General features: G+C 44.4%; 1 protein-coding gene across 2 annotated transcripts in view; it reads left to right on the top strand.

Moving 5' to 3' along the window:
- Positions 1–1,071: 1,071 nt before the first annotated feature.
- The window catches only part of DGCR2 (DiGeorge syndrome critical region gene 2), a 45,235-nt gene continuing 30,612 nt past the window's right edge, over positions 1,072–15,694 (top strand). For both annotated transcript variants that reach the window (XM_039724397.1, XM_039724398.1), the window contains exon 1: positions 1,072–1,315. In XM_039724397.1, coding sequence (XP_039580331.1) covers positions 1,237–1,315 — 79 coding nt within the window. In that variant the 5' untranslated portion in view covers positions 1,072–1,236. The remainder of the gene's footprint in view (positions 1,316–15,694) is intronic.

Genomic DNA, 15,694 nt, shown 5'->3' with positions numbered 1-15,694 from the left:
TGGCTGGCTCTGGCACTGCTGGCTGGGGGAATGTCCCAGCCCCGGGTGCTGCTCGTCCTTGTCACCCTGCAGCCATGAGAACAGGGACTGTCTCATCCTGCTGTGGGCAGGGGCGACCAGAGTAATGAAGAAGCAAAAGATTATCAAGCAAGCGTGCTGGGGCTGGGAAAGGCCAGAGCTTTGTGCCTCTGCTGTGGGGCAGGCGAGGCGCTGGCACTGGGAAGTCCCTGCAGAGGCAGGGAAAGGCCATGGCAGCAGACATGGAGGGGACCTGGGAAGGCTGTCCCAGGGTACAGAGGAAGCTGGTTGGGGCTGTGCCAGCGGGAATGGGAAAGGCTGTCAGGGAGTGATGGATGTGAGCAGGAAAGGACACTCCGGCTGGGGACAGGGAGATGCTGTTCTGGGTGGAAAAGGGGACTGAGAGAGGCTGCCCTGGGGAGCTACAGCAAACTGAGCAAGACTGTCCTGGGGGTAATGGGGCTTCCGTGCTGGTGAGGCCTGGGGGGGCTGCCAGAGGCTGTGCTGGGGCACAGTGCCCATCAGAGCCCCTCAGTGCCCATCAGTGCCTATCAGTGTCCATCAGTGTCCCTCAGAGCCCCTCAGTGCCCATCAGTGCCTATCAGTGCCCCTCAGTGTCCCTCAGAGCCCATCAGTGCCCCTTAGTGTCCATCAGTGCCCATCGGTGCCCCTCAGAACCCATTAGTACCCATCAGTGTCCTTCAGTACCCATCAGTGTCCCTCAGTGCCCATCAGTGCCCCTCAGCGTCCCTCAGTGTCTCTCAGTGTCCATCAGTGCCCATCAGTATCCATTAGTGTCCCTCAGGGCCCCATAGGGTCCCTCAGTGTCCCTCAGTGCCCCATAGGGTCCCTCAGTGCCCCATAGGGTCCCTCAGGGTCCCTCAGTGCCCATCAGTATCCATCAGTGTCCCTCAGGGCCCCTCAGTGTCCCTCAGTGCCCATCAGTGTCCCTCACTGTCCCTCAGTGTCTCTCAGTGTCCCTCAGGGTCCCTCAGTGCCCATCAGTGTCCCTCAGTTCCCCTCAGGGCCCATCCCGGGGCACCCAGGGCCGGCGCGCGCTCCCGGGGGGGCGGCGAACGGCGGAGGGAGGGCAGGGGAAAAGCTCGGTGCGGACCGGGGCCCCCCGCGGGCCCGGCGGCGGCCCCTCCTCCCGCCGCTCCGCGCGTCCCTCCCCGCGGGTTTGTGGCGCTGTGCCGGGGGAGGATGAACGGAGGATAAATGGTGCCCAAGGCGGACAGCGGCACCTTCCTCCTCCTCCTCCTCCTGGTGCTGAGCATCACCGAGCCGCTGCGGCCAGGTAGGGGCGGCGGCAGGGCGAGCCCCGGGGTCGGGGGGACAGCCCGGGTCGGGGCCCGGAGCCGGCCCCGCCGGCAGCGCTGGGCTTTGCCGCCGCTTTGTGCGTTCGAACCGAGCCGGGACCGGCCCAGCATCGGTGCCCTGTGCCGGCTGCCTGGATCCGAGAGAGCCTGGATCTGCCCTGGGAGCCGGGGTAAAACGTTCGTGTCAAAGTGTGAAAGCTTGGCTAGAAATCTGCATAACCCTGCGGGTAATGAGCGCAGAAGATGTGGTGACTAAGTTTTCAGGTGCTTGTTGCTTACCTGCTTTTGTGCTGTGGGCCTTGGTGCCTGCACGGCCAGACGAAATGCTTGCTTTCGAAAGTGCCATTTAATCCTGTCAGGAAGAGAAAAAAAAAAAACAAAAACCAAACCCTGCCGCGCCTGGTTCGTCTTTCTGGTTCTGTTTGTGCTTCTTTTAGGGAAATAATTCAGCGATGGAGTTTGTGTGCTAGCTGTTGGGCATGGTGCTTAAAATCTTAAGATGATTAACTTAGGAGAAATGGTTGGTGTTTGCGGGTAGAAAGCTACATTTTTTCTAGGTATATCGCTCAGCTGGAGTTTCTTTCTGGGTGTTGAACTCTCTTGGAGCTTGGCGAAGCCCTCGGGTATCAGGGGCAGCTCCTGCCAAGGAGCATCAGTAGCCAAAGCGTGAGGCTGCCTGGGGTGGTTTGCAGGTTTGGCAATTGCCCTCCCATCGCACCACGAGACTGTTCCTGGGAGATACGTGCTCCTAGTAAATGGAAGAGTAAGAGCCATGGTGTACTTTGAAAGCCCCTTGTTCTTTCTCTTAGAAATAACGTTTATGACCCAGACTAATAAAACGTAACAGTATTAATGAACTGCGTCTAAGCGAGTTCCCAGCAGAGCTGAAACACAATTGGGTCAGTGTAGGCAGAGTTATTGAAATAACTAACTTGGGTGTTGAAATGTCTCTGTGTCTGCCTTGTTTTGTTTTAGCTTTGTTTTTTTGGCAGTGCAGCGTATGTACAGGGCTTATGATATGCACTTAAGTAGCCAAAAAGCCCCATTGTGTTGGTAGCCTAGTATTATTACAGCTAGAGGCTTTTATGGCTGAGAAGGTACTATGTAAAACTGATTTCAAGCAGCTCCTTTTACTGGCACTAAGTGCTACAAGCTGCTGGATTGCTGGGTGAAAAGGTTCAGCTTATTCAGAGCTGTCTCTGTGCTTTTATAGGTGGGTAGACTTGACCCTGAGCTCTGCTGGGGTTGGGCATTGTAGCCTCCTAGAAATTCAAAAATGGCCTTTTTCATATTGTGTCACATTTGTCACTCCAGTTTGATACTGTACCTCTGTCAGCAGCTGATGCTTGATGGATGAATGCAAGTTTTTCACTTAGATTTACTTTGTTAAGATGAATGATGCTTTTCCCCTGGTGCTGTACGTGTAATGTACCTGCTTTAGAGATTTGTGGGGCTGTAGCCTCACTGGCAGGAGTGTCCTTGTGAGCAAACCTTTACTGATCTGCTCAGGTTGTACGCAACTGGCTTTGAAACTTGTAGTGTTAGAATTCCCCTCTGGCAGCTCCATAAGCATTCCATGAATTTTGCTCAAACCATATGTGTTCCTGAACCCAAGGTGATGCACGTGGATGTAGTGTTGCAGCTGGAATTCCTTGCTGTGTGAGGAGTTTCTGAGTTCCATTTGGGGTGGACTCATCCATCCTGTTTACGTGGTGGCTCCGGTTGAGCTGTCCATGGTGATGCCTCTCCCTCCTCCTCAGAGGAGAGCCCATCACTTCTGGGTGGCCTCACAGCTCTCTGCCGATGTCACCTGGCTTGTTTGGTTTGCTTCATTCAGTATCTTGAATCTGCTGTCTCAAACAAATCACTCATTTGATAGATTAGGAGCACATGGCTTCATCCTGAAACACGAGGTGCAAGTAGGGCAAACCTGGCTCATGCAAGTCCAGAGGACATACAGAACCAAATAAACCACTTTAATCAGTGGTGGAGAAGTGTCCCTGGTCTCTTCTGGGGAGAGACAACAGAAGGAGAAGAGTACTTGGACTTAGAATTTATTTCCCAGGTGGTGTTTGCTTTACTTTTTACTTTAAACTTGTGTGTTGTAGCAACTGTCTTTTTGGTTCAGGAAGGACGCCTGCAGCTTGCTTAGCTTAAATCTGTGCTTGGAGCTATCAGATGAGTGCTGCAGAGCCCTGGGAGGTTTTATGTACTCAGAGATGAATGTGTAGTCCCTTCACAATTCAGTCCCGGCAGATCAGGCATCTCTTTGTATTTCCATGTTAATTTGACACTAGCTTTGTATCCATGTTCTTGCTGTGCTCTTCAGACAAATAAAACCTTCTTTTAAGCCTCCTCAACTGTAGTATCTTTTCATGCAATCTGAAAGGCAGTGATTTTACACGGGCCTATTTTTTTCTGCATTTAGGGTGAGGTGGGCTTTACTAAATTAGGAAGAAATAAATACAAATTTATTTCCTCTTTTTCTCTCTCTTGGTTACATGAGTCTGTTTTGTGCTACTGCCATCACTAACAGCACAAGATCCTTTCAACATACCATGACATTGGCCCCAGCTGGGCAGACTTGGGTTGCTGAAGGCACTGTGGGCAGTTAGATTTTTCTGAGCCTGTGGACTTGTAATGGTAATTTTGAGCCTTTGAGAATTGCCATCTAGATTTTTGGGTTTTTTTGTCCCAGTGTTTCCATCTTTCCAGTTCTGTTTTGTCCATATCCCTCTTGTTTTGACTAGTTGCCTGCTTTATAGTGCATTTTTGAAAGTGTTCTTTTTTTTTTTGTTTCAAAGTAGGGCATTTCTCCTTGAGTTGTGTTACTCACTGTTTTTGGAATCTGCTAATGTGAATTGAAGTTGAATGTATCAAACTCTTCTAACTATATGGGTGTAGAGTGAAAGACTAACTTATTATTTCCTTTAAAAATGTGCTGATTTTACTCTATCTGTTGCTTTTTGGGGATATTTACCACAGTAGGGTTTCATTTAATAAAATCTTTTCCAGGACAACTCAAACCCATCTGCTTCAGGTTATCTGACTAGCTGGCTGAGAGAGCTGATGTCTTTGTGTGAGGAAATATTTCAGTGGTGTGTTAACTGAGTTGCAGTAAGCTGCTCTGGTGCTAGCTTAGATTTTGCCTGAGTTTCTGAACCAGTGCGTTTCTGTCAGTTGTTGGAAGAGCATCAGAGATGTTAGTTGTTATAAATTCAGTCTTTCACAGTTTGAGAATATTTAAGAAGTTTCTTTTTCTGTTAACACCCCAGTGCATCCCACTGAGCAGCAGAGGTTTTGGTGTCTTTCTGTAGCATTGGGAGCTTAAACAGTCTGCAGTGACCACACTGACATGTTTCAGAGTACTATTTACAGGATTAATTAAGATCATCATCACTAAAGACAATAACATGTTTTCATATTTCTCTGACAAGATACTGCTGCTTGCTAATGGAAGACACTTAAACATGGTCAGGCTTTATATTGGATTTTGTAATAGTGGTTTAGTACAGAGCCTTGTGAATGTAGGTCATCGGGCTTTCTTATTAGAGCATTTGCCAGGCAGCTAAAAGCCAATTGAGTTCTTGTTCTTGCAGCGTTTTTTCTCCACTTCAAAGCCAGCTAGAGGAAGTAATTTTATTACCCAAGTTCTGTTTCAAAAAAATATTGCACAACGTACTTAATCTGCAATGCTTAGAAAGACTTGCCAGTGCAAGTGGTCTGGTTAAAACCCCACATCCAGCTCCCAGCTGGAACTTCCCATACACTTGGGAGCTTGCTGGCAGCTGTGGTTGTGCTCTGGCAGGTGGGGTGTTGGTGTTTTGACATGATATACCTGGCACGTGTGTTCAAATTGCTAACCCTTCCTTGCCTTTTAGTCAAGAGATGTTGGTCTTGCATGCAAGGCAGAACTCATCAGAGTAGAGGTGTAAGCAAACCCACGATCAGCACAGTTTCAAGGTGATCCACTGGTGTGCTGTGACTGGATGAGTCTGGTTTTGTCCAGTTCAACTGTATTGATTAATTCAAATGGAGACCCAAATGCATCAGTCATAAAATTTGCTCTGGCCAGTGTTCCTCTGCTCTGGAGAGACTTTGTTGGTAGGCAAACATGAACCCTTATTTTGCTCTTTGTTCACTGTCTCCACCTCACTGAGAGCTGTGGTGAGTGATATTTATTCAGGTTCATGTCGTTGCTAGCTGCAGTTCCTGTCTGTGTATTTAGGTGAATTCCCAAGAGGAAGGTTCTAGGAGTGAGGGGTAGAAGGGTTTTTTTCCCACCTCCTCAGTTAATTTTGCTGAAAGTAGGGCTTGTCCTGTCTTCCAGTCTGGTGTATTTCCCCCTCACCCCTTTGCTTCTTAATCTACTGGTTTTAAGTTTTATTTTTCTTCCTACTGTTACCTATTATTGAGTTTTTATTCTGATGTTCCCTGCTCTGCTGTTTGTTGTTTTTACAGCTGCAGAGCGAGGCTGACGGATGCAAAAAAGCTTTTTTGTGGCTGATCTCAGTGTAGCAGAGAGACAAAGCAGAAGGTATCAGACCTTATTAGCAGGTCTGATACTTTAAGACTGGTAATTCCTGATGTTAATTATAAAGCAAAATTTTTGAGGTGCAAGTGGATTTGCTGCTAGCTGTGGATACAAAGTAAAGGAAATAAAGGAGTCAGTAGGCAGGGCAGGGCTGCTTGCATTGCTTTGGCTCTGAGAAGTAATAAAGCAGAGGGGCACCTTGGGGGTTTGCAAACACATGACTTGTGTGTCCCTACGGTAGGTCTGGGGGCTGGGGAAGGTTAGTTCAAAACAGCAGAAGTGGTGGAGGATAAAGCACTGTCGCAGGCTCTCTCTGCAGCTGTGCTTCTTTCTTGTATGTGAGGGGAAAGGCACAGCTAGACTGAAGAATTTTAGATACCAAGTATGAAAGATGTAAAATCCCCTGGTGAATGTCAGAAAACCAGTCAAGACTTCTAATGAATCATTCTGTCCCCTGGCATTACCTTTGTTAGGGCTGGTGTTGATGTTGAATTGTAATGTAAGAGTAGCAGCTATCTCTGTGGTCCATCTTTGAGTAATGCCTGGGTCTCTGGGTTTTTACGTGGTGATTTCTTGCAACTTTAATAAGTTCTTGTTTGATGCTGTGAGGTGCATATGAATAACTTCTTTTGTGATTAGCAGAACTTTCCATTGTGCAGTGCAGACCTGTGTACTCTTGAGTGGAGCTTCTGAGAGCTGAAAGTTCTGTCTGGAGCAGAACCTAGAAGGAACTGAGTGGAATCACAGCTCCTGCCCTTCAGGGCATAGTGTGTGTGCCCAGGGTTGTTCTCTCTTTTGAAGTGGACATGTGCATTGGGTTCTTGCAGTGGTAGCCAGGACAAGGAGGAGCTTAGATAAAAAGGGAACAGAGCACAGCTAACAGCAGGCTCAATTGGAGGCTCTGCAGATCTTTGCCTGTGTGATCTGAAGGGTTAACCTGTGGTGGGAAGAACCTTGCTAATCTTTTATTCTGTGTAGGCTGATGGAAAGTTATGGCAAGGGGAGTATAAGAGATGGGATTGTCCGTCTTCCTGTCCCAAAAGGAAATCTGGCAAACCCAGGCAACTCCTGAAGTTGTTTGTCAAGCACATTGTTAATGATTTCCTGTGATAAACTCCAAACACCAGATTCTTTTGATAACTCTGGTGACCAGTCTGTTTGTTCTGCAGTTATAACTTATTATTTGTATAAATGCAGTCTAATGCACGAGTCCCTCATAAGCTGCAGCTTTAAAGAATGGATTCACAGCTTTCCAGGACAGTTCAGGTGCCAGGTTTTCTGCAGCACCAAGTGTGGTGGGTGCCTGCCAGTGCCCAACCCTTCCTGGCTTTCCACTCTCTGGAAGAGTTTCTGTTTCATATTGGATCCTTGCATGGCAGGCTCACATGTCTGCACTGCAGTTCCCAGGTGGTTTTGTGGAGGATCCTGAGTCCAGGAGGAAACATGGATTGGGTGGGGAAGTCGTTGATTTGCTGCAGCAGGACTCGAGCAATTTAGTTGCTTAAAAACATGAGTTTGGGATTAACCTTTAATCCATATTCCCTGAACTGTGAAATCCTCTGGCATCTTTGGTTTCCTGTGAAACTAGATTTTTCTTTGTTTTAAAGGCTCAGCCTGCTAATTTTGGGTTTCATGAACAGTGTTTTACTGGTATTTGCTAAATGGATCTCCTGAGAAAGTAATTAGTAGTGTTTTCCTGCCATTCAGAGAATTTAGTCATACGGTGTTAAGTGTAATGGCAATTGATAGTTACTTCATTATCTATAGCTAAATTAAATAAATTCAACTTCCTACTTAATTAAAATTGGTTGGTCTAACATATTTAGCTTCTGTTTATTGAATATTGTGCATGAGAATTATCAGCCAGCTCAGGGGGTGGAAATGTAGAGGTAGCTTTTGGTGGCTGCTCTTGGGATATTCCCTGCTCTTTTGTCCTTTAACTGATTTTTTTTAAATCATATTTTCATTGGTGTAACTCTTTTTTCCTGTGTTGTCTTCTCTTTCATACACTGCTTCAGTTGTGCTTCCTCATACCTTTCCCACTAGGACCAGTTACTTGGGGTGCCCAGTGGAATTATTTGAAAGTCAAAGCTAATAGAAAAATGGGATTAAGTGCCATTTCTAGAATGATGCTGAGTGTTCTGAGCTGGCTGCAAAACTGCATTGGTGTTGTCCCTTAGCATTTCTATGTTTGGTCTGTGTTAATATTTCTTCAGCAATGTAAATAAAACTATTTATTCTGACTTAAAAGTAACTTATCTTTTGTACACTTTAGAAGAAAACTAATAACCCTGCTTCTAACACCTGCTGGGTTTGAGTTTGTGCACAAAGTAGTGTTTTGCCTTGTATGTGTTAAACCTCTAAAATTTACTGCAGCTTGTTTTAATCTGGGGATGGTTAAAACTGCATTTGTGTTTTCTCTCAGTTGGATTTGTGGAAATTTGATACACTTAAATTACTCTTCACTGGTTAAAATCAGTGACATACGAGTGCTCTGTTAATGAGATGTGGGAAAATCTGCATGAAATCTTGGGAATCTTGCAGGAGGGAGACCAGAGACTTAAGTAGAAGCATCATGCCACCTGAATTTTGGCAGTAAGCAGGTTGGAGGAAATGATTCAAGAATGCTGCAGTGCCCATCTTTGTCTTTCTGAGCAGTAATGGAATTGAAGGTAGTTTTTCTATTGAGGTGGCAGCTAAAAAATGGCAAAGATGAAATTTTGTGGCATAGTACCTGACACATGGGCATAATAGATGTTGAAGAGTGCTGGCAGTACTTGAGTTGTTAGAAGATGTGGGGGATGAGAAAAATATTCTGAGAGAATTCTGTGGTTTTTTACAGCTGGGTTGGATCTGTATTTGACTTCTGGTAGAACTGTTAAACTCAGGAGTTGGATACGTGGAATTTCTCCTCAGGTGTTTGTTTTGCTGGGGAAGAGGGAGGCACAGGATCTCATCCCGTGTGGACAGCCAGAGCTGGGGCTGACATTGGCCACATTCCTGCTGTGCTGGCCTTCAGTGGAGCAGGGAAATGCTGGTCAAAGCATGAGCCATTTGCTCCAGTGCACAGCAGCCCCTGCACAGCTCCTGTGCAAGGATAAAACTGCGTTTCTGTATTTCAGGTCATAATATTTCTGTGTATTGAATTTTTGCTCTCAAGTGTCCTAGGTGCTTGCTCATCGAGTCTTGTACAAGATGTGAACAAAAGTGAAACAGGAGCAGAAGCTTTTTTTAGTGTGACCTGCATTTGAATAGTGCTCAGGCACAGCTTTCCTGTCTCCCTGAATTGTTAGAGTCTTGTTTAAACCTTTCTTAGGGCCCTGTAGAGAACTCCTTCCACATTAATTTGGTTCTAAAATAAAAACATTATGTTAGTTTTTGGAGAGTGGTGTAATTAAAAAATACCTGATTTCATAGATAGAACTTTGTCACCTATTTGCTGTAAAGACTGCTGCAATTCCTCATGTTTTACTTAAGCAGAATTTTTAATGTACATGCTTAGCTAGCTTTAAATTGTACATTTCATTTGATTTGTTAGGATTGCTTATGTGCTGAAAGTTTAAGGAATATGCTTAAATACTGCTGAATCTTGTACTAAAAAAAAAAAAGAAAAAGATGAGATAGGAACTTTTTTTGTTTTCCTGCAAAGAAGGAACATGTGTTGTCTTGCTGAAAGTAAATGGGCTTGCTAAGTAATACTGCTGAAATCTGGCAATTCCTACTTCAATTTAAATGGTGGCTACAAATTAGCCTTGATTGCTCTGACAGTTCTTGAATTGCTGTTATCGTGTTTCATCTGGGTACTCTTCTTGTTGAAACGTGATCTAAAGAAAATACTAATTCAGTTCATGTAAAATTTTGGATTTGAATTTTTCCTCTGAGGAAAATGAGTTTTTGTAGAGTATTTGCTAGCTTTTAGTGTTTGATTGTTTGGTTTTTTTGTGGGCTTGGGGTTTGTGTTGGTTTTGTTTAGGGATTTTTTGTTTGTTTGTACACCTATAGTTTATTTGGTCAAAGGGAATACAGCCTCTTCATCTGCTGATTCTTAGTAAACTTGTTTTGTATATGAACAAAAACTGATCCAAACTGACTTGGTAGGATGTATTAATCTTGCAAATACAGGAAGAGGAGAGGAACCATCTCGCATGCCTGGATTTTTTTGGGTGTAGTTCTGGGTGGGCAGCTACCAGGTAATAACTTTAGATATAGAAGTACTCTGAGCTGTGGAACCTGGGTAGTTGAAGGATTTGTGGTGTGGGTGGGATAATCCATCTGCCCTGACCTGGTATATGGATTGTGGGGAGAAAGCACTGGTGTTGATGGTGCCCTTTTCTGGACACAATTGATGACTTGCTGAGTATATCACTGCTGATGTTCTTCTTAATGGACTTTTTCTTTGTTGCTTAATTTCTTGGGAGAATTAGTTTGTTGTGTGTGTGGCTGTATTTAAATTCTGTGTGAGGAATCGTGCTGTTTACTTAGCACTATTTCCTGTGAGCATGTTTCATAAGCAGTGGGGCTTGATGCAACCTGGACTCGAGTGGGCTTGTCTCTGTCCCTGCACCTCCTCTGCTGTGGTACCCTTGCTTGACACTAATTTAAAAGGCCATATCTTGCCTGTGTCCCCCTGCCTATCAAAAGAGCTGGGAGTCCTGCAGGGTCTCTTGCAAAGGTTCAGTTACCCCAGCTCACCACTTCCTCTGCTGCCAGCTGGGAAAACACCCCCCTGGTGACAGTGTGACACCCAGGTGTGCTGCCAGGCTGGCACCTGCTGAACAGCGCAAGCCGTGTGGGGGTTTCCTGCCCTCTGAAGCTCAAGAAGGTCAGAATTTCCTTCCCTTGTGCAAGCTTTTGAAAGACATACGCTGTCTTTTCCTGGTCTTGACTTCTCTCAGGCTTGCTTGAAATTGTTTAGTGAATTTGTGAGGTGTGATTTGGCACTTTCACTGATCAGCTTTCTTTAGGGAGAGGGTTAAAAATTTGGTGCTGCACAGGTGTAAGTGGCTTGTCAGTGTTGTACTAAAACACTGAAATCCTGCCTAAGGTTTTCACTTAGGCACTCGAGGTCCTGAACAAGGTTGTTAGTGTGGAGAGACAATAGCTTTAATTTTGAGCCATATTAGAGGCTTCTTGAGTACCAATGGCTTTGGTTTTGTTTGTGCTGACTGCTCTTTGTGTCTGTGCTGTATTTTGCTTTCTCCTTCTGCCTCTTTACTTATTATCATAATATAACAGTTTTTGGGGGGGGAGGAGAAGCGCAAGACTGTTGCTTAGCCTGGTATTCTCACTATGAAAATAAACTGGTTTTCAGTCTGGAATGCTGCATTGCCTCATTCACAGTATTCTTTCAGCTTAGTTCTGTTTTCTCTTTGGTTTTAGCAATGCTGGAGAATTGGGAAACACATTTTTTCTGTTTCAGTCTTAGGAATAAGTGCCCACTTTCATGAAGCTCAAAGTCTGTATTTTCTAAGTCTTAAAAAATTATAGCCAGGATTCCCATTCAAGAAGCTCTAATGTTGTTGCTTTAGCTGAATGCTGTGTCTGTTCCCTGCCTTTGCTTTGCTTTTTTTTTTCCTTTCGTTTTTTGGTAGTTATTTTGATTTCTCTTTCTCTTTTCCTTCCTTCCTGGCCTTGAGTTTGCCCTCCAGACAAAGAGCAGACAATGAATTGCAGTGAATGACACTTGTGAGCAAGGAAAAACTGGGTCAGTTCCAAGCTCGTGCAGGGTGTAGGTATAATAAATATAGAACCATAGGACCATTTCAGTTGGAAAAGACCTTTGAGACTATCCAGGCCAACCATTAACCCAGCACTGCCAAGTCCACTAGCAAAACATGTCCCAAAGTGCCACATCAACACCTCTTTTACATACCTCTAGGGATCCTAACTCCATTTCTCTGGGCAGCCTGTTCCAATGCTTGGCAACCCTTTTGGTGAATAAATTTTTCCTAATGTCCAATCTAAACGTCCTCTGATGCAATTTAAGGCAAATTGCTCTTGTCCTGTTACTTGGGAGAAGAGGCTGACCCCAGCTTGCTGTCACCTGCTTCCAGACGCTTGTAGAGGGTGGTGAGGTCTCCCTGGGCCCCACTGTCTGTCTGAAGGTTTTTTACTGAGTGAAGACTTTACCCTCTGAACCATGAGCTTTATCCGTGAGAATGCTGCAGCAAGTGGTGTCAAAGATTTACTGAAATCTACCAGATAAATGACATCCACAGCCTTTCCCTGGACCACTGAGTGGGTCGCCTTGTCCTAGGAGATCAGGTTAGTCCAGCAGGACTTGCCTTTCACAAACCCACACTGGCTGAGCCCGATCACCTGCCTGTCCTGTGTGTGCCATTCATGGAGGGTGATCTGCTCCACAGCCTTCCCTGGCACTGAGGTCAGACTGACCAGCCTGAAATTCCCCCCATCCCCCTGATAGCCCTTCTAGCAGCTGGCTGTCATTCCTGCTGATTTCCAGTCAGCTGGGACCAGCTGAGCTGGCCAGGAGTGCTGGTCAGTGATAGAAAGTGGCTCAGTGAGCACTTCCACCAGCTCCCTCGGGATCCTTGGGTGGATCTGTCCAGCCCCACAGACCTGTGTGTGTCTGAGTGGCCATGGCAGGTCACTGAACATCTCCCCTTGGATTATGGGGACTTCATTCTGCTCCCTGTCCCTGCCTTCCAGCTCTGGGGAGTACCTGGAGAACAAATATGAGGGGAAGGAGACTGCTACCATTCCTTACCTGGCAGGTCACTGAACATCTCCCCTTGGATTATGGGGGCTTCATTCTGCTCCCTGTCCCTGCCTTCCAGCTCTGGGGAGTGGATACCTGGAGAACAAATATGAGGGGAACGAGACTGCTACCATTCCTTACCCCGCTGTAAAATCTTTTGATGGATGTTGAGGTGATCTAGCATAACTTACTATGACAGAACACTGAGTAATACTGAATGTTGATGAGTGTTACTCATTAAGGATTTACAGTTTTCAGCTGGAATGCTGTCACAATTTTAATTACTTCATGAAACAGCATGCTGAGGTTATAAAGAAAATGCCAATGCCTCTAACGTATTATTTATTTATTTTTGGAACTGATGCATTCCTATTAGATGGGATTATAACTTCAGAATCTCCAATTTTCAGGATGTGGAATTAGATTTGAGAATAAATGTGGGCTGTGTTTTGGCTGTGAGCATATCACATGGCCTTTTTTGCCCCGCCAGGCTCTGTGCTGTTAGGTGCTGTTGTGCTTTCATACTCTCCTGCACACACTCAGGCCATGGTGAACCAAAGCCTCATGCTCTAAGGGCATGTTTTCAGTATCATGGGTGAATCACCAAGCATTTTATCTTCTGTGGAATTGGACATGAAAATGGAATGCTGTTTTTTCCCTAGCTTTTATTTCTTCTGAAGGTTTTAAATTTTAATTATTCTATAGGCTTTTAATTTGAAGAACAGTAAATAGAAGCAGTTTTATTGAGAAACTAATAAATTGTCTGTGAAATGGGTAACTGATGGTGACACACGAGCTTCACAAATAGTTTCCTTCTCTGGAAAAGATCAGTGTTATAGTCTGCTTTCCTCCTACTGTGACTTTGTTATCAAGTACTGTATTTATTTATTCTGCTACACTGAATGCAGCAGTGGGTGGTATAATGATAAACCCCAAAATACATAATGGGCGTCAGATTCACCGAGAGACACAGAGACCTGCTGGGAAATGAACAGTTAGTGGAAACTTCTCTGAGACCTGGAGCTGAGGGAAATGCCATTTACGTATGGCTTCTCTTCCCTGGGAGCAGAGCCCCTGTATGGGACTGGGGGTACCTCAGAGACAGGTTGGAGACAAGCAGACCTGTTTGAGGCTGAGGCGGTTTGCAGTGAGCTGCTCTGTCCCCAGAGCTGTTCAGCAGCTGGCAGTGGCCCTTGTGAGCACAGGCAGGGCAGGGCACAGGCTCCTGACAGCCTGGCAGATTTTCAGGAATTTTGTGAGAGATACACCGTACCTGCTGCAGTGAGCTTCACCTGTGGACTTGGGAGACCTCTAAGTTAGGGAAACTGCTTTTTAAGTACAGATGATTACCTTAAGGACAGTTTTTCACATATCTGCTAAGGACTACATTATGATAACCATTATATTGTTGTGTTGGAAGTATAAAGAGTGTTATAAAGTTTATGTTACTGCAGTAAATACCAGTGTAGAGCAATATTGATTGTGTTGAGCATAAATATTCTCTTGAGCATAAATATTAGATATAGAGCTGTGTGTGTTTGTTTGATGGTGGTGGGTGTGGTGTTCCTTCTGCTGTTTTGTTTCTGGTGCTTGTTTGCAGGCACTTGGTGAGCAGTGGTGTTCAGCAGAATCTCCAGGAGTGAAGGACTTGGGGAGTTGGGCTTTTTGCTGGCAGGGACTGGGATCTGATCATACTCATGCAGTGTAGCATGGCTCAGGTTATATAGAAACAGTGATTGAAGAAAATAATAATTTTCAGTTTTAGTAAACTTGTTCCTAAATGTGTTAAAATATGAAAGGATAGTGCAACATGTAGGTACAGGTCTTAAGTATGTAGGTTGAGTATTACAAAACATAAGAAAGACCTGTTGGACAAGTTAAAATCTGAATAAGAAGAGTTACTGGTCTAAGCACTTGTAGTTAGAGTTTTTGTTAATGCTTAATCAGCTTTTGATGACTGTAATTGCCTCTTGAAATCTGAACAGAATATTCCCTTACAGGTTGGTTCATCTGGTCTGGGACAATGAGTGACTTACAATGAGAAAGGAGGAAGTATTTTTGTCCTTTGTTTTCCTTTGGTCTGTAAATAAAAATGATGCCAGAGGATCTACCATGTTCAACCTTTAGAAATGTGATCAAAATAAGCAAAGTAAGTTTGATGTACACACAAACCTGCTATTGTTCATTAAAAGCTTATGTATAAACCCAAACCATGTAGTTCAACCTTATCTCTTCAGTACATGAATTTCAGAGTAATAGCTTATAATTGAAATAGCATTAAATGCTGGGTGTACATTTAAGCAAATCTCAATTTCCATACAAATGAAGTTCAGCAGACAAGAACAATTAGTGTAGCAAATAAAAAATGACATTTCTTTGTGTTAAAAACTGAAATAGATTAAAATCTATACTTGCTGTGTAAACACTAACACCTAGTGAATCTGTAGTCTTAGCTACTAAAAGACTGTCTTAATTTATCAGACTTTACTAACTGGTGCATCCTTTAATAAAGAAAAGTTCAGTAATTGCAGCCAGAAGAACCCAAACTTTCATAACCAGTGATTGTAGTCACTAAGTTTAATTTCTGTATCAAAGCACTTTGATGAATTGAGAGTCATATTTTGGAGGTTTTAGTTTCAGCCTCTGGTTCCTCATCTGTACCTCTGAATTTGTGAATTGCTGTGATACCCAGGTTTTTGTACTGCTGGAGGGTTCATATTTTAAGGCTAGGAACATAAGTGAGGGAATGATCTATTTGTCAGGGATACATTTCTACTTTAGGATCTATTGCTCCTTTTTCCACAGGTTTCTGTAGTGTTAATCTTTGGTGTCTTGAAAATATAAGGTTGAAATTTAGATTTTGAGAACTTTGATGTGTTCGCCTAATGCTTTTCAGTAGATGTTTATTACTACATGTGCCTGAGATAGGGCCTTGCCATTTTTATTGCATGTAACATTTCTTCCAGCTGAATTTCTTCTGTATCTCTGTCTTCAATTGCAGCAGGATAGATAATCCTGCTAAAACAGTATCAAAGTTTTCTCATTTGCCCAGCAGCTTATCTTTGCAGGAGATGTTTACAGCTGCTGGCTTGTGCTCATTGCCAG

Source organism: Passer montanus, unplaced genomic scaffold (genome assembly GCF_014805655.1).
Source record: "Passer montanus isolate IOZ18808 unplaced genomic scaffold, ASM1480565v1 scaffold53, whole genome shotgun sequence".
NCBI classification, from domain to species: domain Eukaryota; kingdom Metazoa; phylum Chordata; class Aves; order Passeriformes; family Passeridae; genus Passer; species Passer montanus.
The sequence above is the reverse complement of the archived record's forward strand: the minus strand, read 5'-3'. Positions and strand labels throughout refer to the sequence as shown.